This window comes from Toxorhynchites rutilus, chromosome 3 (assembly GCF_029784135.1).
Source record: "Toxorhynchites rutilus septentrionalis strain SRP chromosome 3, ASM2978413v1, whole genome shotgun sequence".
Lineage (NCBI taxonomy): Eukaryota > Metazoa > Arthropoda > Insecta > Diptera > Culicidae > Toxorhynchites > Toxorhynchites rutilus.
In genome coordinates, this window is record NC_073746.1 from 162,107,066 (window position 1) to 162,131,126 (window position 24,061).

At 39.4% G+C, this 24,061-nt stretch overlaps 1 protein-coding gene across 4 annotated transcripts in view; it reads right to left on the reverse strand.

The window, feature by feature from the left end:
• LOC129780443 (sodium/potassium/calcium exchanger Nckx30C) overlaps window positions 1-23,398 on the reverse strand; it is a 247,784-nt gene extending 224,386 nt beyond the window's left edge. For all 4 annotated transcript variants that reach the window (XM_055788728.1, XM_055788727.1, XM_055788726.1 and 1 more), the window contains exon 1: window positions 22,107-23,398. In XM_055788728.1, the coding sequence (XP_055644703.1) occupies window positions 22,107-22,416 (310 nt within the window). In that variant the 5' untranslated portion in view covers window positions 22,417-23,398. The remainder of the gene's footprint in view (window positions 1-22,106) is intronic.
• Window positions 23,399-24,061: the final 663 nt, after the last annotated feature.

A 24,061-nucleotide genomic window follows, 5' to 3' on the forward strand; every position in this document is an offset into this window, starting at 1 on the left:
ATAATGCGAAATCAAAACAACAATAAACCTACGCCAAAGCCCAAGTCACACACTATAACCAACATAAGCATGCAAAATAACAACACGATCAACCGGTTTGAGAGATGGGAATGTGAAGTACCATCCTCACTTCTTAGAGAAGCGCAGCAGGAAGGTGAATCCATCCGGGACGTCTTGCTTCAACCCGTTGATGGTGAAATCTCCTCTGTGGCCGGCCATCGAATATCGCAATATCCAACTAGAGCATCGCAACAAACAACATCGCAACTTAGAACAGTAAATCTGAACTTAACGCACGATCCAACAACAACAACAATTTCAACTCAAGGAGAAACATCAACTGAAGTCTTCATAACGACCGCCCTCGTAGCATCCCTGCCCGGGGAAGTTCCGATTTCTAACGATGAGCCTCCGGGGGCAGGTGCTGCGGGGAACCCGGGTTGTTCTCGGGTAAGTTCATCTATAAATAACTTCGCGAACACAACTGGTGTCTCTGCCTGCTTGCTTTCAGTACCTTCACAAGCAGCATACGCCAATGTAACAGAGTCGATGTCAGCAGACTCACTGATACCACTCGTCGATCTTAAGTACCCGCCTTGCTTCCATCCGTTGATCCGATGTAGCAGAGAGGAAAGAATAAGTGTAACGACTAACGAAACACACACAACACCCGCCCCCGCAGCATCCCTGTCCGGGGAAGTACCGTGTACAAATGATGAGCCTCCGGCGGCAGATGCTGCGGGGAACCCGGGTTGTTCCCGGGTAAGTTTCTCCCTTTCTCATAACTCGAACACGTCCACTGCCTCTGCTTACGTTTCTCTAGAGTAATCGTCAACTTCGAGTCCAACATCCAGTGCCAACAGGAACGCAAACATCACACTCGCCATTCAATGGAATCTGAATGGCCTTCGTAATAACTTGGGGGACTTGCAGAGCATTATTGCACGCACAAATCCGGTCTGTTTGGCCCTGCAAGAGACACATAGTCGTGGTGATACGAACCCGTCGAGTTGGTTCGGTAACCGCTATTCGTGGGAGGCAGCAATCGGGGAGAACATTTTCCAAACTGTTGGTATTGCGGTCCGTTCTGATATTCCGTCCACCCCTGTACCTCTGGACACTGAATTGATTGCAGTTGCTAGGAAGATCTTGTTTCCGGCAGCCATTACGGTTGTATCAATCTACGTACCGCAAAACCAACCTAATTTCTGCACCATGCTTAGTCACTTGATAGACCAGATCAACTCACCATTCTTGTTCCTTGGAGATTTCAATGCACACCATACACTATGGGGATCTGCTAGAGACAGCCGAAGGGGATTGGAAATCGCGGATATTGTGGAGAGCCGAAACGCGATAATTCTGAATGACGGCAGTATCGCTCTGTTGTGCTCCCGTGGCCGAGTGGTTAGCGTCATAACTAACATGCCGGGTGTTCGGGTTCGATTCCCGTTCTGGTCGGGGGAATTTTTCGTCAAAGAAATTTCCTCCGACTTGCACTGTGATCACGCGTATTCTAGAGGTTGCCACTCAGAATGCATTCAAGGCGTGTTATTTGGCATAGAAATCTCAACTAAGTACTAATAAAAAATGACGCAAGTAATACTACGTTGAGACGGCGAAGTTCCTCTAGGAACGTTAGTGCCATTGAAGAAGAAGAAGGCAGTATCGCCTTCTCACGAGGTCGAACAACATCAGCCATTGACCTCTCCATCTCCTCCCACCAAATAGTTGATTCTCTCAGCTGGTCAACGTTATCAGATAAGTGCCACAGTGATCACTATCCTATAATGGTGGGTCATGGCAGTTGCCCCCCAGCCACCACCCGGAGACGTAGGTGGATATACGAAAAAGCCGACTGGAATGGTTATGAGCGTGAAATAGCAAGCGAGCTGACCCGAAGTGAGATAGATCGAGGGATTTCATTTGACGAGTTCGAAAGTATCATCGTTCGCGCTGCGAGCGACCATATTCCTCACACTAGTGGATCCCCTCCGAAGAGAGCTGTCCACTGGTGGTGCCCAGAGGTGGAAACAGCCATCAAATCTCGTCGTAGGGCACTTCGGGCTCTTCGCAGAGTCCCGACGAATCATCGCTATTACGCTGCGAAATTGGAAGAGTTTCGCAGGGTGAGAAACTTGGCCAAGGCGGCCATAGCAGTGGCTAAAAAGAATAGCTGGGAAGCATTTCTTGACGGAATTTCCCCAGAATCATCGACCGTTGAGCTCTGGAGAAGAGTGAACACACTATCCGGAAAAAGAAGGAGCACTGGTCTCACCATCGTGGAAAACAATGTCGTCATCACACATCTGATCGATATCGCGAACCGGATGGGAGTATTTTTTGCCTCGTTATCTGCCGACACTGCTCTCCCTTCGCGCTTTCTGGCACGTAAACAAAGGGTAGAACGACAATTTCCCATCGTCTTTCCGCCCGATTCTGCGCAGGTGTAAAACAGACCATTCGCTGGAGCTGAGCTGCATTACGCCCTTTCCATGGCCAAAGGTAGCTCACCGGGAATGGACATCGTCAGCTATCATCTCTTAAAGCACCTACCGATAGATGGAAAGAGGGTTCTGCTGGACCTGTACAACCAGATTTGGAGCAACGGTACAATCCCGACGAAGTGGAAAACTGCATTAATAATTCCCATTCCCAAGAAAACGCAGACGAGGTCCCCCAGCGATTTCCGCCCCATTAGTCTACTACCTTGTGTAGGAAAAATCATGGAGCGTATGGTGAATCGTAGACTAATGCAGTTCCTGGAAGACGGCAAATATTTGGACAACCGGCAGGTCGCTTTTCGGCAGGGTTTGGGTACTAGTGGTTACCTGGGATCACTAAGTGATACGATTTGGCGCGCCCTCGACTCAGGCCATCACATCGACATCGACATCGCGACATCGCCATCCAGCTTCTTGATTGGGGCGTGAAAGATGGAATGGGCTCATTCCTCCAGGATTACCTAGCTGATCGCAAGTTCAGAGTTGGAATTGGAGGATGCCAGTCCGACGAGTTTGTAGAGGTGAATGGCGTTCCTCAGGGGTCCGCGCTGGCTGTAACACTGTTCTTGGTTAGTGTCAACTCCGTGTTCCAATGTCTACCAAGGAATGTGTACGTCTTTGTTTATGCGGACGACATCGTCATTGTTGTGTCTGGAAGAAGTGTTCGTCCAGTCCGTAGGAAATTACAAACAGCGGTGAACGCGATTGGACGCTGGGCTGAATCGGTCGGTTTCTCGATTGCTGCAGAGAAGTGCGCGATAACCCACTGCTGCAACTTGAACCATGTGGCAACTGGTGTTCCGGTGAAACTGGGAAACGTCAACATCCCATTCAGGCGTGAACCTAAAATACTTGGCGTGACCATCGACCGAAAATTCTCTTTCACACCACACTTTCGCAGGATTAAACAAGAATGCGAAAGCCGCTTAAGACTGCTACGCACCATCAGCTCGCGTCATCCCAGATGGAACAGGCATACCGGGCTGAATATTAGCAAAGCTCTCATCAATAGCCGCATATTCTACGGGGTGGAAGCAACGTGCATCAATAGAAGCGGCTTGATAAGTGCACTTGCTCCACTCTACAACAGATCGGTGAGGCTCTGCTCAAATCTTTTGCCCGGTACCCCGGCAACAGATGCTTGTGTTGAGGCAGGGGTTCTCCCTTTCCGCTGGATCGTTGCAGTCACCGTCATCAAACGTGCTCTCAGTTATCTTGAAAAAACCACAGGGAACGATTGTGTGCTGCTCCAGGTGACTAAAGAGATTTATCGCAGATTTTGCTGGAACTGATTTTCCGAAGCTTGCCCGGTTGCACCGCGTATGGAAACGCCCGTGGTTCGAAAGAAGGCTCAGTATCGACACCAGCTTGGCATCATTACTAGGGGCCAACCCCAGCTCTAGCGTGGCAATAGCAAAGTTTGCGGAACTTGTGAACACGAAATTCTCCCACCACATGCGAGTGTTCACTGACGGATCCAGATGCAACGATTCAGTTGGAATTGGAATCAGCGGCATCGGATGTGGCTTATGTCTCAAACTGCCGAGGTTGTGCTCGATTCGGCGGAAGCGACGGCCATAGCGCATGCTGTATGCCGAGTCCCAGCTAATAATCCACCGGGTTGTTAAGCAAAATTAAAGGCGAATTGATCCGATGGAACGATAGAGACAACAGACGGGAACAAAAGGTCCTGTCAAGGTTGCGTGCGAGACACACTAGGGTGACCCACGCTCACACGATCACCAGATGTGATCCACCAATTTGTACAACATGTGACACCAGATTAACAGTAGAACATATGCTAATCAACTGCGTGGAATACCATGACCTGCGAGAACATTACCAGCTCTCAACTTCAATAAGGGATGCTCTCAGCAATGATCCTGTTCGTGAGGAGGTTCTTCTGTCGTTTCTGAAGGATGCCGGCTTGTTCTGGGAAATTTAAATGAGCACCTTCCCCGTAGCATCCCTGTCCGGAGAGGTCCTGACTTCAACTGATGAGCCTCCAGCGGCAGGTGCTGCGGGGAGCCTGAGGATAGCTCGTGTGAGTATCATCTTAATCCTCATAATGAATAACATACTGTTCCTTTGCGATTTTCTAGAAACATCACATACGCCGGACAGAAACATTACGATTTGCGAAAACAATGGCTACAAGGAAGAGTAGACAAACGGATAAAATAACTTGTTCTATAAAAGCGCTGCTTCGCTTCATTCTAATTTTAAATGTTGAAAGAATGAGTAATGTGTCGTTCATTCTCCACTATGTTTATTTGTAGTATTGTATACATTTGTAAAACCATTTTTTCCGAGAGACGGCGAATGACCTAAAAGGTTAAAGCCGGCCGAAATACATCAAACATAATAATAATAATAATTTATAATCAGCAATTCCAAATGAAATCGTCCTAAAAATGCAGATTTTAAAAACTTGTATTTTTGATTCCAATGACAGTGTATATTCCGTTTGGGTTGGAGGAAATATGAGTTTTTCACAGAAATTGGGAATTTTTGACTCAAGCGTTACTTTTGAAAAGGGCGTATCGATTTTAGTAAGAGAAATCTTTGATAATTTATATCTCAAAAACTATGAGTCGTACCGGAATAGTGTCTTAGAAAGAGTTATAGAGTATTGATGGTTGAATATGAAAAAAATGTACACTCAGAAAAAAAATTAGTACTCTTTTTTTATTTACAAAATAAAAATTCAATTTGCAATATCCAAAATACATATTTTTTTATTTTTTTTTTATTTTTCCATACAAAATAGAAGTCATGTAGAAAATTCGAAAAATGGGCCCAAGATGGTAAAACTATTTTTGACGAACTTTGTGGAACATCGAATTTTTAGGAATTTTCGAAACTTCGAGTTTTTGTATGTTAGCAGTCATTTTTAATCACAAATTATGAATCCTGATGTGATTTAAAATGAAAAAAGTTATTATAACCCTCCTTCTAAATGCAACCATTCTCGAGATATTTAAAAAAATATTTCTTATTTTTTTTTTCTTATAGTAAATAATCCCTTTTAATATGTTTGTCGTGTTATACCGTCATGTTCATGAAATTTTATGAATTTGCTTATAATTTCCAACAACTTTTCCGAATACATCATTATGGTTCATTTTTTGACTCAAGTGTACCTTTTGAAAAGGTAGTATCGATTTTAGTAAGAGAAATCTTTGATAATTTATATCTCAAAAAATATGAGTCGTACCGAAATAGTGTGTTAGAAAGAGTTATAGAGTATTGTTGGCTTAATTTGAAAAAAATATATACTGAGAAGAAAAGTTAGTACTCTTTTTTTTATTTACAAAATAAAATTTTAATTTGCGATATCAAAAATATGTATTTTTTTATATTTTTTTCAATTTTTTCATATAAAATAGAAATCATGTAGAAAATTTAAAAAATGGGCCCAAGATGATAAAACTATTTTTGATGAAATTTGTGAAACATCGATTTTTTATGAATTGCCGAAAATTCGAATTTTTGTATGTTAGCAATCATTTTAGCCACAAATTATTAATCCTGATGTGATTTAAAACAAAAAAGGTTATTATCAATCTCCTTCTAAATGTAACCATTCTCGAGATATTTAAAAAATACTTGTAATTTATTGTCTTTTTAATAGTAAATGTTTAATGGAAATTATAAGAAAATTCATAAAATTTCATGAACATGACGGTATAACACGACAAACATATCTCGCCAAGAAAGCCAAGTTTCGGACAGAGCAAAAACATGAAATTGAAAAACACCAGATGTGATAAAGAGTAGTCGCGATAAATAACGAAGTATATCACCGAAGTATATTATTTTAAAGAAATTTCCCGGATTACCTTGTCAGGTTTCCTAAGAATAATTTTCCGCTGGCGCAATTAGAGATCGATACACACGATAAATAACATAGTATATCGCTGGTCCGATTGGGTTTAGAATAGTTTTCTCGGTTAGAATTTCTAAAGATAACTCTCCATTGTTGGGATTTGAGCTCAATAAAAGATACGCGATAGATAATAGATGAATTTATAGTTTATTATTTACATCAAATTTATCTGACATAAATTTTCTTAATAAACTACATATTCCGTCACTCAATTGAAGTTTATTCTTCTTATTCTACTTATAAACTCATCCACAAAGGATATATCAAAATCAAACGCGGATTCGACGGATGTAAACATACGAACTGTTGCACTAATGGGTTGGTTGTATCCGCTTTCGAGATCATCGATGTATAATGCGAGATGAAAGAAAGCTTAAAATCGTATCGTCGATGTGATTATTGGAAATAATCTCCAAAGTCCAAAGAACGATAGAAGGTCATGACATGACATTTCGCGATTCTGATGACAAGTATATTCTTGCGACATCAGTAAACAAACGTATTCAGCAGGTTTTGTAGATGAAGACAATCATCGACGCAGCTCACCACAAGGTAGATCTTCAGGTCGTCGGCATATACAAGTTTGCATCTATAACCAAGTGAAGACGCAGCATCATTGACGAATATGACGAACGATAGCGGTCCCAGGTTGCTTCCTTGTGGAATACCAGTCGTGTTAGTGAATGGTAAAGAAATGCATTTTCCCTGCTTAACGAGCAGCATCCTGCCAATTAAGTATCTGTCTGTTAGATACTCTGAATCGGGATAGTTTACAGAGTAAAATTTTGTGATCTAATAAGTCGAAGGCCGCTTTCAGATCCGTATGAATAACATCAACCTGGGATTTTGTTTACATCGCCACCAAACAGATGGTAGTTAAATCCAACAAGTTGGTAGTTCCGGATCTGCCAGGGAAGAAACCATGTTGATCGGACGAAATATGGGTCTTCGTGACTCTCTGAATTTTTTCGCTGACTATAATTTCGAAAAGTTTTGACGTTGCAGAGAGGCCAGTTATCCCACGATAGGTTTTCTACATCACGCCGGTCGCCATTTTTGTGCACAGGAAACATATAATGGCGGGTTTACATTAGGGAGATCTATAGCTATAGATGTATTTATTCACGTGAAAATAGGTGTAAACGGGTGAGAATAAATATGATACACTTATTCGAGGTATATATAACTTGAATAAATTCAGCATATGTAAACGCTTGTGAATTTCTCACTGGTGAGAAATCACTAAAGTTGGATGCAGTTCTACTTTAGGTGAATAAATTCACCGAAAATATGAATATATTCATTATAGAAGTTCACGCTAGTGTAAACGGTTGATGCGATTTCTATAAATCTCATCATATTTCTTCACATGAATATATCACTGGTCTAAACCCACCCTAAGACATTTTCCATCACATTGGGAACTCTCCTCGCTCGAAAGAACAATTGAAAAAAAGGCTGGTGGTTCGGCTATTGCTCTTGCACAATGACGGAAAACAACAGCGGGTATGTCATCTGGATCTGGGCATAAGAACTCTTTAACTTTTTGGACGCGACGATAATTGTTGCAGGCGATATTTCAAACGTGTCAATAGCTACTGCATCCAGCGTAACATTTGATGCGACATAATATGCCTCTCTATCGGACGTTGGCTCTATTCAAAAAATGGAGGCAAAGTGCTTCGCAATGAAATCGCACGCTTCTGCTTCACTTTCGGATTTTTTCCCATCATGAATAGCACTGACAAGTTTTTTCGCTTGCTATTTACGAAGCCCCAGAATGATTTTGGATTCCGGCGATGTCCAAACCAGGGCACGAAATCTTCAAAGAAGAAAAATGATAATCGACTCTCGACACGTGAATGGGGAAATTTACAGTACGAAGTGCCTACCGGACGTTGCGTCGTTCATCAAGAAATACCATAAGGGCGGTGTTCTGGCCGAATCCGGCGTCGGCTCACTACTCGAAGCGATCGTTAGAAGAGATGGAGCGGCTGAATATGGATGTGGTACCCAAGTCGGCAAGCCGCCCAACGTCCCCTAGCTGCGTCCCATCGAGAATTTCTAGGCAAACCTAAAGCGTAAGATCTACTCTAACAATTTTGCGCGAAAACTGAGAAGGAATTATTGATAAATAAAACGAAGAAAGAGCTCAAATACATGCCTACATGCACGTTTTCGTCCGCCATGGCGAATGTTCCGGTAAACTGCCGGAAGGCCGCTCGCAAGGGCGTAGATTTTTTTGTAAGTGAGCTAATATAATTACCTTCCATGGGAAACTTATCAAACCCAATTATCTGTCTTAGTTTTTTTTATCACTATCCGAAAAAAGCCCATTTTTTTAAAGCAAACGTTATGTCAACAAAATTCCCAAATTTGTCAGTGTTTCTGAACACAATACTGCACGCTATTTGATATCGCGTACGATACTAAAAAATCTAGTATATGTCAAACCATGTTGAACTCAAACATCGATACATGGATACGTGACACACAAGAGAGACAAACGAATCCATTTTGGGGACTCACTTCAATATGCATTGAAGTTTATTTGACGGGAAAAAATGAAATGAGATAGTCGAGTCGTAGAGTGAGGTAGCAATTAAACGCCCGATTGACTGTTGAGTCATGTTGACGGAGCTGGCAGAAGCCAAAAGTAATTTCCATTTGAATACGAAGGGGAATTTCTTCATAGCCCCTGACTATGCTCAGTTGAATATGACTATACCGAGCTCTGCCCCTAGGTAACGCTTCAGGTATTGTCCTAAGGTTTCAAAATATTGATTGGAATTCATTCTGCGACACCCCGTTGCTTCAGAACCGATACCACCAGCAAGGTACCGATTTTCAGGCAGCATCTACACATTCAGCTGTCAACAGCGTAATAATTATAATTCGCGCACTCAAAAAATGTAAAATACATCTTCAAATATACCTTAAACAATAACTAAAATACCCGAACACTTCACTTTATTCCTAATACCGAAACGAAACACAAAAATTTCGTTTCGTCGAGTGGTCGATACTTCGCGTTTGCATAATCACATCACTTACCTCACCTTTCCTCCTGATTATTATCTATTCCCACTAACAATCACCCCGTCCATGATAATTGGTAAGGAATCACGCCATAGAGGCGACCCTTCTGGCGGTGAATATCATACTAACATTTCTTCCCTTCCCCTGGTGAATGAAGGGACGTGGCTATTGACTATTGACTAACTAATGTTCAAATCACCGAAACTTGCACATTGAGAATGGTTTCTACTTCCAAGAGACATTTAGTGTGTTCTTTGTGCAATTTTGTTCATTCAGGTCAATCACGGAGAGCAACTACGAAGTGTACAGTCTACCCAAGCTAAAGCTCAAGCTGTATAAAAAAAATCGTGTTTACGCAGATAATGCAAACTGAGCGACGAACCGACATTCGCAAAGTCATGGTCGATATAACAGTCGAATGATGCGTTCAAAGATCAAAAACTACATAAAAAGGCTTGTGTGGTACCAAGTGATGTGTGAGTCATTTGAATGATTTTATCATTTCACAATGTTTAAACTACGTCTGCAACGTTGGTTGAAACATAAAAAAATCATCTTTTCAACTAAAAGCAATTTATCAAACTCATTTGCAATATTTGATCTTGCAACAAGACACCACTTATCATAGAAAAACGGCAGAATTTGCCATCCGAAGTGAGGAGACGAATGTTGCCGCGTATTCTAAATATTGTGCCCTAAATTGTCTCATAATAATTTGTTCTAAGGTAATAAGATAAGTAAAAGATTCCAAATTTTTTTTTTTAAACGAGGCGTGAAACACGAAGCCAATTTGAGATCACTCTGGATCGCTCATTGTTCGAACCAGGTCTGCAGGATTCTATTGCTATTGTGTACAATAATTATCAACCCAAAACAGACTTCACATTGCTTTCTAGGTCATCGGTTCTCAAGCTTGCAGCATCGAATACCATACATTGCGCACAGAACAACGAGTGCGGACACAAATGGCGGCACCAAATCGCCGACGCAGTTCTGCTAAAGCATTTATCCTAAACATCGCCTTCGAAACTTGACAAACTTTTTCACTCCCACTGCAGTTAGAAGGTCGAACCCCATCGTCTCCCAATGCATTGGTGCAAACACTCTCGGTCGTAGGGTGGATGTGAAATGAATTATTGTTTTATCATACATATATGCGTCTGTTATTCACTTTTGGCATACGTTGAGAATTGCATTAGAGTGAACAACGAAAATAGGCCACACAATATTTATTATATGTCTGAACTTTAATGTTAATGAACCGCTTCCGGAATGGTTATTGATCAGATCTGAACGAAGTTTTAAAATGTTCCAAATTGTAACTTGCTGTCTCTGTATCTCTGTATATCGGAATACATGCGCAGAACGTGCATAATGTATGCTTAGTACAGTGCTTGCACTTATACTAAAGGCTCTAGGGAAAAGGAAATATCACAAACCGCGATTTTGCTTATTGTAGCAGTAGACGAAAATTCTGAGGGAAAATTATTGTATGGATGGGATACATACATTGAAGAATCGCTGGCAGAAGCGTTTCGAAGAGGAAAAAAGTCAACCATAAATTTGCTTTTTCATTTACTCTCCGCGAATTTTTGCCCAACCCAGTGCATTACCAAAAGCGAACAATGAGCGAATAAACTCAATAAATCGGAAAACGTTTTTTACCAATAATTATCAATTATTGATAAATAATGGAATAGTATTAGTTGCATTATTCTGATTGATACTTGATTAAGATTCCAATTTTGAATAACGGAATTGGAATTGTATTTCTAAGTGACTCAATCGAATCGAATACATTTCCTGATTGGAACACCGAATTCAGCATCGATAACCTCTGAGCCATACCTTTTTATTTTACCAGGAAACAACATTCTATCGTCATGGTGGAATAATATTAATAGGAAAAACCATTGAAATATCCCATAAGATTATAATAATCTTATGCCTTCATCCATGTTACAGCTAAGCAGTATTTCGATCAATGTGCCTCACCACTGGACATGAGTGGCACACCCATTTAGTCAGCCCAATGTTTTCAGCATACATTTCATTTCGCCAGCTATAAAGAAACCGATGTATAGTTCCAAAACCCAAACGAGTATATTTCCATCAATTTTTACTGCGAAATGCCGACTTCGGCACAATGAAATCACTACAGAACCAACCAGTTAAATTGGATGACTGGATTTCTCCAATGTGCGTGTCGGAGAAGTCCCAGATCAAAGTGGGTTGTCGTGCTGGCTTCTTCTCCTTCTGTTTCTCTTTCTATTAGCCTCCCGCAACTCACTAAATATGGATGCGTCACATTGAAGCCTGGCCTCTCCGCGTGTGTTCCTGGCACGGATGTGGCTTTACGATGATATTTACATTGGAGCCAAGTAGGAATGAAAAAGGCAAAAGGAAACTCGCTGGCGAAACGAAAAAATCAAAATCATACTTCGCCAGTTTGGTGCCGACGTTGAAATATTGGGCTTTTTATTTCTCCCATATTTATTTTGCCTTTTACTCGTTGAGATGATGCTGCCCCCGAAGAGAGGGCTAATGGAAGGGATGCTATCACTTCATTGATACGAGCCCTGCGGAGGAGCATTCAAATATTGACATTTATAGAATTGTAACGCAACATAATGTGAGTCGGCTTCTGGCAATGCTGAGTCGCTCAAATATATAGCTTATATATACTTTATGTAACTCTGAATTGACGCAGTTCATCAAACGGACGATGTGCATCAATCCGTTATTGGGGTTGGATAATCATTGTTAGGAGAATGAAGAGACTTATTATTCTGTCAGTTTTTTTTGTTTCATAAGTTTCGCCGTAGCAAAGAAATCAGATGAAAACCTTGTTCTGCAGAATAGTTGGCCGAACTTGCGTTCTTTTTTTTACTTGAAAAGGTGTAGCCATCGAAGAAGAAGAAAATTATCGTGATAAAGTGATTTGCAATAATGTTAAAAAATGTACTGTCATTAACGTAAGATTGTAGAATATCTGGAGACAATTACTCAAGGTAATAAACAATAAGCAAGACCTAATTACAAAATCGTTTAGTAATGAAACTAAATTTTACACTGTAACCCAAATTGAACAAATTAAAGTGATCTTATTGTACGAATAGTTTTTTTGGCCAACCTCCTGATCTATGTGAACTTTTTGTATAACAAAAAAAATCTTGACAATTTTTTATTCTTCTACCTCATCTTTTCGACTTTCAACCAGCTATAACATTTTTGACAATTCCTTCACTTTACTGTGAAGTGATCGTACGTTCTGATACAATGTAAGTAAGCACAGCACTCATCCTGGCTTTTTCATTTATCAATACTCACGTAGAATATGGAAATATTCTACATTAGTACTTTCTTTACAAGTGCTATACCATTAATCTCTCTTAACCATACTCTCCAATATTTTAACACAGTGACCCATGATTCTTTCATTCTTTACTAGTATTGTCACCTCTCTTGAACTTCCAGCGTGCTCAAGTTTCAGTAAACTTTTGCGTTGAAAATCATTGACCCAGAAACGAACCGCGCATACTCATCCAAAGTGTTATCCTTATCTTTATATCTTCCGATATCAGGTACTAATAATTATTTCCAATGTAAAAGATGAACTGCAGCTTATGGAATTTCCATGTTCCATGAAAACAAATCATCAAGTTACCTGCATCGATCCTGATATTCCACTGTACCAAAACCTAGAAGAGACCCTCGGTTGCAAAATCTGCTAGTACCGACAATTGACCGTGGAAATAAACGAAAATGTGGGTTCGATAAAAGGGCCCAAGCATTGTACACTCTGTCCAACTTCTATAAGACCAGGTGATGATCTTGCTGCTTGTAAACAAACAACCCTTCAATTTATATTCTAGTGTATTGGTTTTGGTATCTACTATACACTGCATGATTTTAAATGTGTGTGTGTGTGTGCAAGCGCTGAGCGTAAACAAATGTTTTTTTTTGTATTTTTCAAGTGTCAAGTTCGTATAAGTAACTGGTCTTCCGACTTTCCGTTGTTTTAGTTGTTTTGATCAATAATTCTAGAAAATTCAGCAAGGAGAAGTGCTCACGGAGAGACAAAAGAGACAAATCGATGCATTTCACCAAGAAAATGTTATTATAAGAGAATTTGTTCGTTGGATTGGACGATCCCATCAAGTAAAGCTCAATTATCTGGCGAAACCTCAAGAATACTATAAAAAGAGGAGAGCTCCACGTAAATCGAAGCTCTCTGACCGGAACACCATCTCACATTGGAAGACGTCTGGGTTATGACAATTTGATTTTTGCTTGATCCATCCATAATTTAGGCTTTCTTCAGTATAATGCTTTTTTTTTGGCATTTTAAAGGTGAACATCACTCACAGGGAAACTTTATTTCTGTTACGCTCACAGGACACCATAAAAAAAATGCAGCGCGCCAAGCGGCTACCATAGTAACAATGTGGATAAACCAACATCAGCGCATTGAACAAACCATGATCAGAATTGAAGTTGATGCATGATGCAGATGCATTAATTACATGATTTAGATGTAAAAAACTGATCCAAATGGTGAACAAGCATGATGTTTACAATATTTGTAAGTGTTATCCAGAAAAATAATCCAGAAAAGATCTGAATACGTATCGAATATTCATCTGGTGGTTGATTGAAAGTTAGGAGGTTGATTGAAAGTGAGGAGCGCGTTGACTCCATTAATAGTGGACTTTATAAACCTTTAAAACATGTGAATCCGTAAAAATATTCTATAAAACTACTGTAAATCATGAAAAGGACTATTCTGTTTATATTTTTGGAAACATTTAAATACCTGATTTGACACAAGTGCACTGAACTAGAGCATTAAAAAAAGTGGACAAACCATGATCATATTTACATAATTTACATTAATATAATTTAGTCGTAAAGTAGAAAAATAAAATAAAGAAAATCAATATTCATTTCGTTCTATTTCTGTCTCGTTGGTGTAAAATATGCGCATGCTATTTTCAAAATGAAGGGCTTAATTTATAACTGCTTGGTCTCGTTCATGAATTGGGAAAACAACCATACGCCAGCTAACTTCAATGGAGTTGATGTACCGACCTATTTGTAACCGCGTTTTTTCGTCGTTGTCAATCAATTGTCAATCATTCAAATGCACACTTCAAGTTTGAAATACACCCATATTGCTTCCTTTATTCACGGACTTGCGAATGTTTTCATTACTCTTCGCCGATCTGTAGAACTCAACATGAATATGAGCACCTGAGCGATCGGATTTTACAATTCGATCGAAATGGCAGACTCGAAAGCAATTTTAAATTGTTAAAATTTGAATGAAAATTAGTATTCGATTGAATACTAATTCGTTTGAATACTTAGTTTGTTTTAAAAAGCATGTTTATTCAACCCGAAAATCCATTACCATTTTTGCTTCACAGAAATGAAACCCGTAGCTCAATAACGTCTATATCGAATTGCGTGGTAATACGGGTAGAAAGGTCTGGAATTTCGGAGGAAATCACTTTTTCCTCAGGACGTATTTTGCGACTAAAAATGACCAAACTAAAGGTCGCTTTTCCAGTCTACCGACTACATCCAACAATATGTGGAAACGAATTCAACCAGACTAATTTTTTTTTGAATACTAGCGCTTTGATTTGATTATAACAAAGGCTGTGTCGGCGTTGCTCATGATAGCGACTAGCAAGTGAATGTATTATTCCTCGCGTCGCTTTTGTTGATTGTGTCGTAAGAATCGCAGTCTTTCACTCTCTACCTTCTCGTATATGTCGACCATAAATTGTTGGTATAGTCCACGACATCTTAAAATGGCGTTTCATGACCATGTCGTATCATCATATGTTAAACATAAAAATCTCTCGAACGTGCCCTTTGTTTGTTCCGTCCCCTCTAAACATTCATAAATGTTAATTCAAAATGAGAAATGATGTTCATAATTTAATAAGTATCTGTGACGGGGTTTCGTTTGTTGCACTTAGAAGTGTCAACCAATTTTTTGAAAAAGCTGGAAAATTTTGAAAAAAAACTGGAAAAAATCTGGAGAAAAGCTGAAAGAATTAATTTTTATTTTTTCTCATTTTTTTCGTTTTACATTTTGTGTCATTCTAAATAATCCTGACCATTCTGTATACATGTCTACATAATTTTAGGAAGCTAGAATTCCTCGCGCAGTTTTCGTTCCTGTTCTATTTCTTAGTTTTTTTGCTCAAATTATATTCTGAAAATAATCGTTCAACGGTTGCTGAGGTATGCGACAAAATCATAAATGTTGGAATATTTTTTCTCAATTTAGGAAAAGCAGAAATATTGCCATTCCTTTTTAGTGACAAAATTTTACCCCAAAAGAGAGAAGCATCCTTGCGTTTGTTTACAGTGTAGTCATTATTTTAACGATACCATATTTACTATGGTTCTCAGTGTCGGTGTGTGTGACGTGGGAAAAGCATCTTCAATTAAGCAGCATTTCACTGAAAACGTTACAGCTTCAGAGGACCAAAACTACGACTGTTCTCTGGGTAAAAACCACATAAATAATTGAAATAAGTCACAATACAATTGCTATCTGTTAATAGACAAACAGTTACATGATTTCATGAGAAATTTGGCTTCATATAGAATGAAAATAATTACGACACCATATTTTGCTTCTCAATACAAATACAGCGGAACTTCGATATAACGTACCCACGTTATAACGTACCCTCGATTTTTTGAATATGTTTTTTCTGAAAGAACAATAAATTATCTTTATTTTGATACTAAAGCTTGTTTTGTACCATTAACCAATCCCGAAATACAACTGTTTTGTGATTCCGTTTTCTAAACGAATCAAACTTTAATCAACAGTACGAAGGGAAACATTTTGAGAAAGGTTGGCTTCGTCTTCTGGTTCAATGTATTCATTAACCTCACTCAAACAGCAACACAAGCTACGTTATACAAGCTACGTTTTATTATGCTTCGATATACTTGTAACGTACAATTTTGAAAGAAAAATGTACGTTATATCGAAGTTACCCTGTATAATTCACCTCGATATGTACCTCATTGTTATAAAGGGAACAATTGACATATGCTTTTTTCCTATGACATTAGTTGGATCAATTATCGTCATGTTGGTAATCAAAGTATCATAGAAATTATTTTTTTAGAACTTGATTATCCTCTGCAATGTAAAACTTCATCGAATTGGTCTTAACATCAGCTAAGGCGTTGTGTGAAATTTAATTAAATTATTTATTATTTTAAACATACTGACAAATATTTATTGATTAACATTTCGATAGCAGCACCTACCAAAACATAATCCAAATGAACATAATTTTCCTGATCGAACTGAATATCGATAAAAGGGAGGGAAATTAGTGAGAAAACACCATTCCATACTTCTGTGTGCTTATACTGGATATAAATAGATATAGATAGAGAAAGACGATAATCATCATAAAGGTGAGTGGAACGGAGAAGGATTCTCACAACTGGAAAAAAAATATAATTTTGGGGAGAAAAAAAACTTGCAAATGCCGATAGAAAGAAAAAGGTGGATAAAACTGTGCGTATTGCATGGCATAGGAATCTCAACTAAGTACTTAAAAAATGAAGCAAGTAGTACTACGTTAAGAAGGCAACGTTGGGAACGTTAGTGCCATTAAAGAAGAACATGACGAGAGTCGGATGAACGGTGTGTGTCAACGATGATCTAGATTATTGTTTTTTCTTCGAATCACAATTTCGCGCGTCACCGTGCAATCACCTATCATGATTTCAGCACCGCTCACGCATTGAATCTACACACGTGCTCTCCAATTAGTGTTTTATCAGCATTGATGGCAATAGCGTCAATGCTGATAAAACCGAGCAAGTGTGATTTGAAAAATTTAAAAAATTCATTGTGCTCCTAGGTATTAGACGAATTGAGGTCTCTTGTGCATGTATGGATGAAAGTTCAATGAAGCTGGCGTTGTGCCATCAGTCATTTAACAACGTAAATAAAATCATACTTTGAAAAACGAACGACGGTTAAATTATTTGAATATTGTTCATACAAACATACTAAAATAGCGAAATAGGGGATTGGGGTTAAAATTTGAGGTTATCTGTATGGTATGAAGCCAAATTAAAAAAGAATATCCCGAAAAAAATATTTTTTTAAATTATTTCCAGAGAATATTTTGGATATTGAATAACCATAACCAATGTATTTTGAGCGTGTTTGAATGTTTCAACGATCTACAAAATTATTCGAATGTGATCGCTAAAAAGAACGAATGAACCGATTTCAAATGATGTTGGTATGCTGTTTCATGATGCAATGTATATCATTAATGTAACTGATATGTTTGATCTCTCAAAAATTTAATGTGAAGAGAAAAAAAGTAATAGATTTTTGTCGTTTAATTTGTTGAAAAAAGTTGAAAAAAAATAAAGAAAATCAATAACCATATCGTTCAAATGCTGTCTCGTTGGAGGAAAATACGCGCTTCTCCTTTTCAATATGCACATCTAAATTTATAACTGATAGCTCTCGTTCGTGAATTGGGAAACCAACGATACACCAGACAACAATGAAGTTGATGTATCGTTCGTATTTGGAACCGCATTACTTCGTTGTTGTCATTCAATCGAGGAGTATTCACAGCGGTATTCTAATTCAGAATCACAGCCGTATCACCACTTACTTTATCCACGGAGTTGCAAATGTATTAATTGCTTTTTGCTCAGTTGAGGCGAATATACACCATGTGTGTGGCAACAATATCGAAAAGTTATTCATATTCCGGAATCCGATGGGTTTGAAACTCGATCGAATTTCACGATCACTCGATGTCGTTTAAATACATAGAAGCTAACTTTAACTTAACTTTTTTGTACAAAAATTTCCTTGCATTTCCACCGAAACCTTATCCATAACATAAAGTCATCGTCAGACACAATTTTCGATCAAGTTTTATTTCCCGAACACATGTTTGATATGTAGAATTAACTTTCATGAAAAAAAATATTTGAAAGCGTGTTTATTCGTCCCGAATATCCATTTTGTATTTTTGTTTCACAGAAATGGAACATATATCTCTAACAGAGCTATATCGAATTGCGTCACAAGGTTGACACATTTGAACAACTCGATTGGACTTGAGTCGAACGGATTCCAGAAAGCAAAATTGCAATCCGTTCGGATAATTTTAACTCTGACGCTATTACGGCGTTGCTCATGATAGCGTTTCCCAAGTGTATGTATTCTTCCTCAAGCTACTTATGTTGATTAGGTCGTAGGAATCGCAGTCGTTCACTCTCTACCTTCGTGTACATGTCGACCATCAATTGTTGGTAAAGCTCACGACATCATATAATGACATCATACGATACACATAAAATCCATCGAGCGTATTCCTTTATTTTATTCGGCTGATATAGCTATTCATAAATATTATTTCAAAATGAGTAGTGATATTCATATTGAATGGAGTACCTGTGGCCGGATGACGTTGTCTGATGTTTGTGTAACATTCATTTTGTTCATTCAGAACGGTCGAGCATTTTGCATCAAAGATATTTCTTCTGACTTGCATTGTGGTCACACATTCTAGAGCTTACCACTCAGAATACATTCAAGGCGTGTAGTTTGGTATAGAAATCTGAACTAAGTACTACTAAAAATGATGCAAGTAATACTACGATGAGAAGGTGAACCTTGAGAACGTTAGTGCTGTTGAAGAAGAACATGGAGAGAGTCGTATGAACGATGTGCGTTAACGATGAATTCCAGATTATTGTTTTTTCTTCGAATCACAATTTCTCGCGTCATTATGCAGACCCCTTCTATGATTTTAGTAACGCTTGCGCACTGAATCTAGACACGTTCGATCTAGCGCCATCTTATTGACCAACATAAATTGATTCGTTCTGTTTGAAAAACGACCGAGGGTTAAATTACTTGAATATTGTTTGTACAAAACTACTAAAATCGCGATTAAAAATAGGGTATGGGGGTTCAAGTTTGTGGTTATATGTATTGTTTGAATCAAAATTTAAGAAAAAAAAATATTGAGATTTTTTTCTGCACAGAGGCACTCTAATCGGTAATATATATTCAGTAATCGATATCCTAGCGGTATGGTATATAGTTCACAACCTATTCTCATGCTTACCAAGTGTTTTGTGCATAATTTCATCAAAATTGGTCGAGCCATTTCGTAGGAGTTCGGTGTGAAAAGTGGTAGTTTTGTTCTTTTTCGCAAAACATTAGACCCGTATTTTTTATTTTTTCAGTAGGGTGACCATTTCCATTTCAGGGTTGTCCGAAAAATCAACTTTTTTCTCTTTTTTCCAAAAATGACTTTTTTCAAAAATTGATAACTTTTGAAATACTAGATCGATTTAGTCATTTTTGAAAAAAACTAGAAGTTATTTTTAGAAAAAAGAGGAAAAAGTTGATTTTTCGGACCACCCTAAAATGGAAATGGTCACCCTACTGAAAAAAAATAAAAAAAATATGGGTCTAATGTTTTGCGATAAAGAACAAAACTATCACTTTTCACGAAAATCTGAGAACCACTATATCGGTTTGGCATGGAATGGCTGTATATAAAGAAAATAAGTCCTTTTGTCGATTAAGATCCAAAGCAGGATAATTCATTTTGCAACAGGATGCTCTTTCTTGCATAACTTTGCGCCAATTCAACGAACCCTTCTTCGTCGATAACATTAAGCATGCTACTTGCAGCAGTTACTCATACTAAATGCGTTGAGATCGTACACCCACATTCTATCGTTTGTACCCTTCTTATCGAGCATGTACCGGAACTATGGAACGCCCTATGAATTGCGCTTAGTACTTCGATTTATCATTATGTAATTGTCGGCCATAGTTCCCCAGCACAATAACCAACGGCAATTTTCTTTTTCGCAAGCGCTATGAACGTCTTGCCTCAAGCCTCGAAGGATTTTATGATTTGCCCTGTGCCTCCATTGGCGCTATCCTTTTTGGAGTGCGCTCCGAATGAGGTTATCCAAACCGTGGAAAATTCTCAGGCGAATTCGCACTCCCGGCGAGTTCGGAATTCGGCCCCATGTTCGGTGTGTCCTCACCAGAGCTAACCGAACCGCCAAAAAACCGAGATCCAAAATGTATGTTCTCACAGCGAAAGAGCGAATGGAAATGAGAATAAAGAGTGAAGTGTTCCCGAGAGTTGGAACTAGACTAGTGTAGTATTGGTGTACCGACGAGAGAAAGAGTATTAATGATAAGCGATGAAAAAATCCCAAAACAAATTCGAACCCCCATGTTTCATTTCAGAGTTATATTTTTCACATTAATATAGCGAGCAATTGTTTAGGTTTGACAGGGTCACCCACACACAATGAATTCAAAGACAAAACCAAACAGCGATATGATTTTATCGACATCGGTACAACGAGTCGGGAGACGACAGTAGGGGAAAATCAATTCCACCCACTGACGTTTTATTTCGAATCAACAGAGTCAACATTCGATGTTTCCCCAATGTCACAATTGGTCATGTTCTATCCATTCAGCCACTATGGGACAATTTTTGTCTATCTTGAAAGTAATCAATAATGTAGTCATTTTGAAAAAAAAAAGAATTTTCTTCTCGTTTTTAACTGCAAACTTCCGAGCAGTTTCAGTGGCGAATAAGAAATAGTCCATTGACCGCCGCTGAAATCAGAAGCACACACGTTGTGGGGGTCAAATGAAGCACCCACTCGAGCTGAAACTACTTGATTGGCTGGTCCCTCTGCGTGGCCTTGATTTTGCCTTTACTCATCGTCTTCGCACACTCTCGCTCTCGCTCTGTGATATTTTTTTCTGTCTGCTACCGTCATACAAAAGGATCATGCTTCCTTCCTGTGTTATATAACCGAATGCATGACAAAAGCCAACCTACAATCTGAAAAATCGCACAAAAGAAAATCCTTTAGGTGTAACAACCATGGAGAACAGAACAGCCTTCTAGCCAGCCGACTTTGGCAATAGCTTTTAATTTTGGACTCCTAACAACACAGTCAACATGCGCGTGGATTGATGAACGGAACGGCGAATTTGTGGGGGAGTGAGTATTCTAGCAACACAATTCTCGCACACATACAAAACTGCTACAAGCAGCAATCCGTGGCTAGGCACTCGTCCCGGACCGATTATTTCGACCGTAAAATAGAACACAAAGTGCTCCAACTGCAGATATTAATCCAGATTTCAGACCTCTTTATCACAACCCCGTACAAGTATCGATTAGTTAACCCAAAACCCTTTTTTTCAGTAATTTTTCCAGATTTTCTTCTGCATGATAGTTTCCCCTCTCCACACTATTCGCAACCACTCAAACAGGCAGGTAAAATGGCAATCAATTTCTTTTCAATCAAGCGATTGGCGAGAGAGAGGCTGTCTCACGAAGAAGAAATATCTATTGAAGGACGGCAGTTAATAAAACAAAAAAAAACCTGAATAGATTTCTATTGCAAATTAATGTTGAACGATTGACACTTCATGCAAGGCGGTTTCTGCTCCGCATACACGCCTAAATTGGTGCAGAGCAATTCAACTTTTTTGTTCAGGCGATTCACTTGAGGAATAAACCAGGTCAACACACAATTGCACCTAATAATACAATCAATTAGAGAAAGCAATGTCAGTGAGCAATTACCATTTATAAATAGTAGAGATGATCCGTTAGAGTTTTGGTCAAGAAACGAAGCATTCAGTGAATCTGCGTTAACTAGGTTTAATGGCAGCCAAAAGGAGGCGATCAAAAGCCCCATCAATGCAAACGGGAACACCCGACCAGAGCCGTAGCCGAGGAACGCTGCTCGGCCAGATGTGCTGCTACTGCCGCTGATAGCTGCTGCCCTGGCGGTGGTGCCCATGGTGCTGCTGCCTCTGGTGGTAGTAGTATAGGTAGAAATAGTGCTGCGGCAGCAGGACTCCCTCATCGTTGCTGGCTGCGATGGCTTCATCACGCGTCCTTTTTTTAAAAAGTCACCTTTTAAAAAAAGGAGCGGTTTCTTCTATCAAGGATAACGTCTAGATGACATTTTTTCGCTCTCTTGGCGTCTATCGGGTTGCTACTCGCGCGAGCTAGCTGACCTTCTTTTCCACTCCTTTGCTGCGTATGTCTTAACTGGGGTTTAACCAGGATGCGAATTGTTTCTTTTTTTCCTGCTTCCACTTGCACTCGTTAAACACTAGGGTGCTGTCCCCGTCGTATCCACTTTATCCAAACCAAACTAGTAAAATTCACCCGCTTTCTTCCACTAATTCCTCCAAATATAACACACTAACGCTCCCACTAGCGACGATATCTGGCTGAGATTTTTTTTTCTTTCTGCCCCTTTTCTTCAGCCAGAAATTTTGTTATTGTTAAAAACCGTAGTGTAGTTATGTACAGGGACAACCGAGGTATTGTTATCGCAATGGACGCGCACGAACTGCTGAGCCATGTAGCAGAACAGCAACGAAAGCTCCCTTGCAAGCTAGCGATTTCCATCAATGATCGCACACAAACAACTGCGCCCTGTAGCGAATCGCGAGCCACAGAGAACACTCCGGCAAGGAAACTTGACCAGGAGCAAGACCACCCTCCACTACAACTGCGACAGCACTTGGTCTCATCAGCAACCCTTCCTTCCAATGTCGGTCGGAGCTTTCGCATCCTGGCTCTCTCATTCTCCCACTCTCTCGATTCGCGGGTGTTTCTCCGGGGAGATCCTTGAAGTTGAAGTTGTGCGCAAAAGCACACAGAAGCTTTCTTCTTCCCAACGGAGCTCGCGACGTGGGATCAGATCTTCCTGTCTGGGAATGTAAATCGCAACGAACGAAATCATTGAACAATGGTAGCGCGAGATATCCAGCGGCCAGTGAGGATGTTTCTAAAAATAATTGATGATTGTCTAATTTCGGAACCCTGTCACTATTATTTATTCAACCGTCTGCGAGCGCGTTCGTTGTATCAACTGAGATGCATACCGGTTAAACGCCAAACCGCTGTCAGACATCGAAACCTCCGCTAGCGTAAACAATGCCATTGAATGAGACGACGATTGGCGCGCATCGCCGTCATCGTTAATTGATCCAATGGAATATGCAAATTGGGGTAATTAGAAAGCGGTTTGACGTTTGATTGGAGATGTTCCATATCAACAATTGTAGGCTTTCTAAACGGTATGTTTACATAGTTGAATGAATTGATCATAATTCAACGGCCCACGATAACAAACTGGAAATTATTCTATGAACTATGAACAGATATACAAGGTCATCCATTTCGTGGTTCGGAAAATATGGCCTTGTAATCTGGAAGCAGTCAAGCTTTGATGTCATCCACATATGAATTTGATGGACAACCAAATAACTAGTGAGACTTATAAGCATTTCCAAATGAGGTAATGTGTCGAAAGCCATGTTTCGTTCTGCTTCGTTTAATTGCACGACAAGATCCTAAATCGCATAATTTCGAGATTATATTTTTGATGTCAATTAGCCGTCGAGATCTTGCCCATTCGTTGTGATGCTACGCAAAACATCTAAAAATCCTTACATGAGGAATAACACATATTTAACTTTGAAAAAAAAATTAACTATTGAAACTGTTAAAAAATGTAA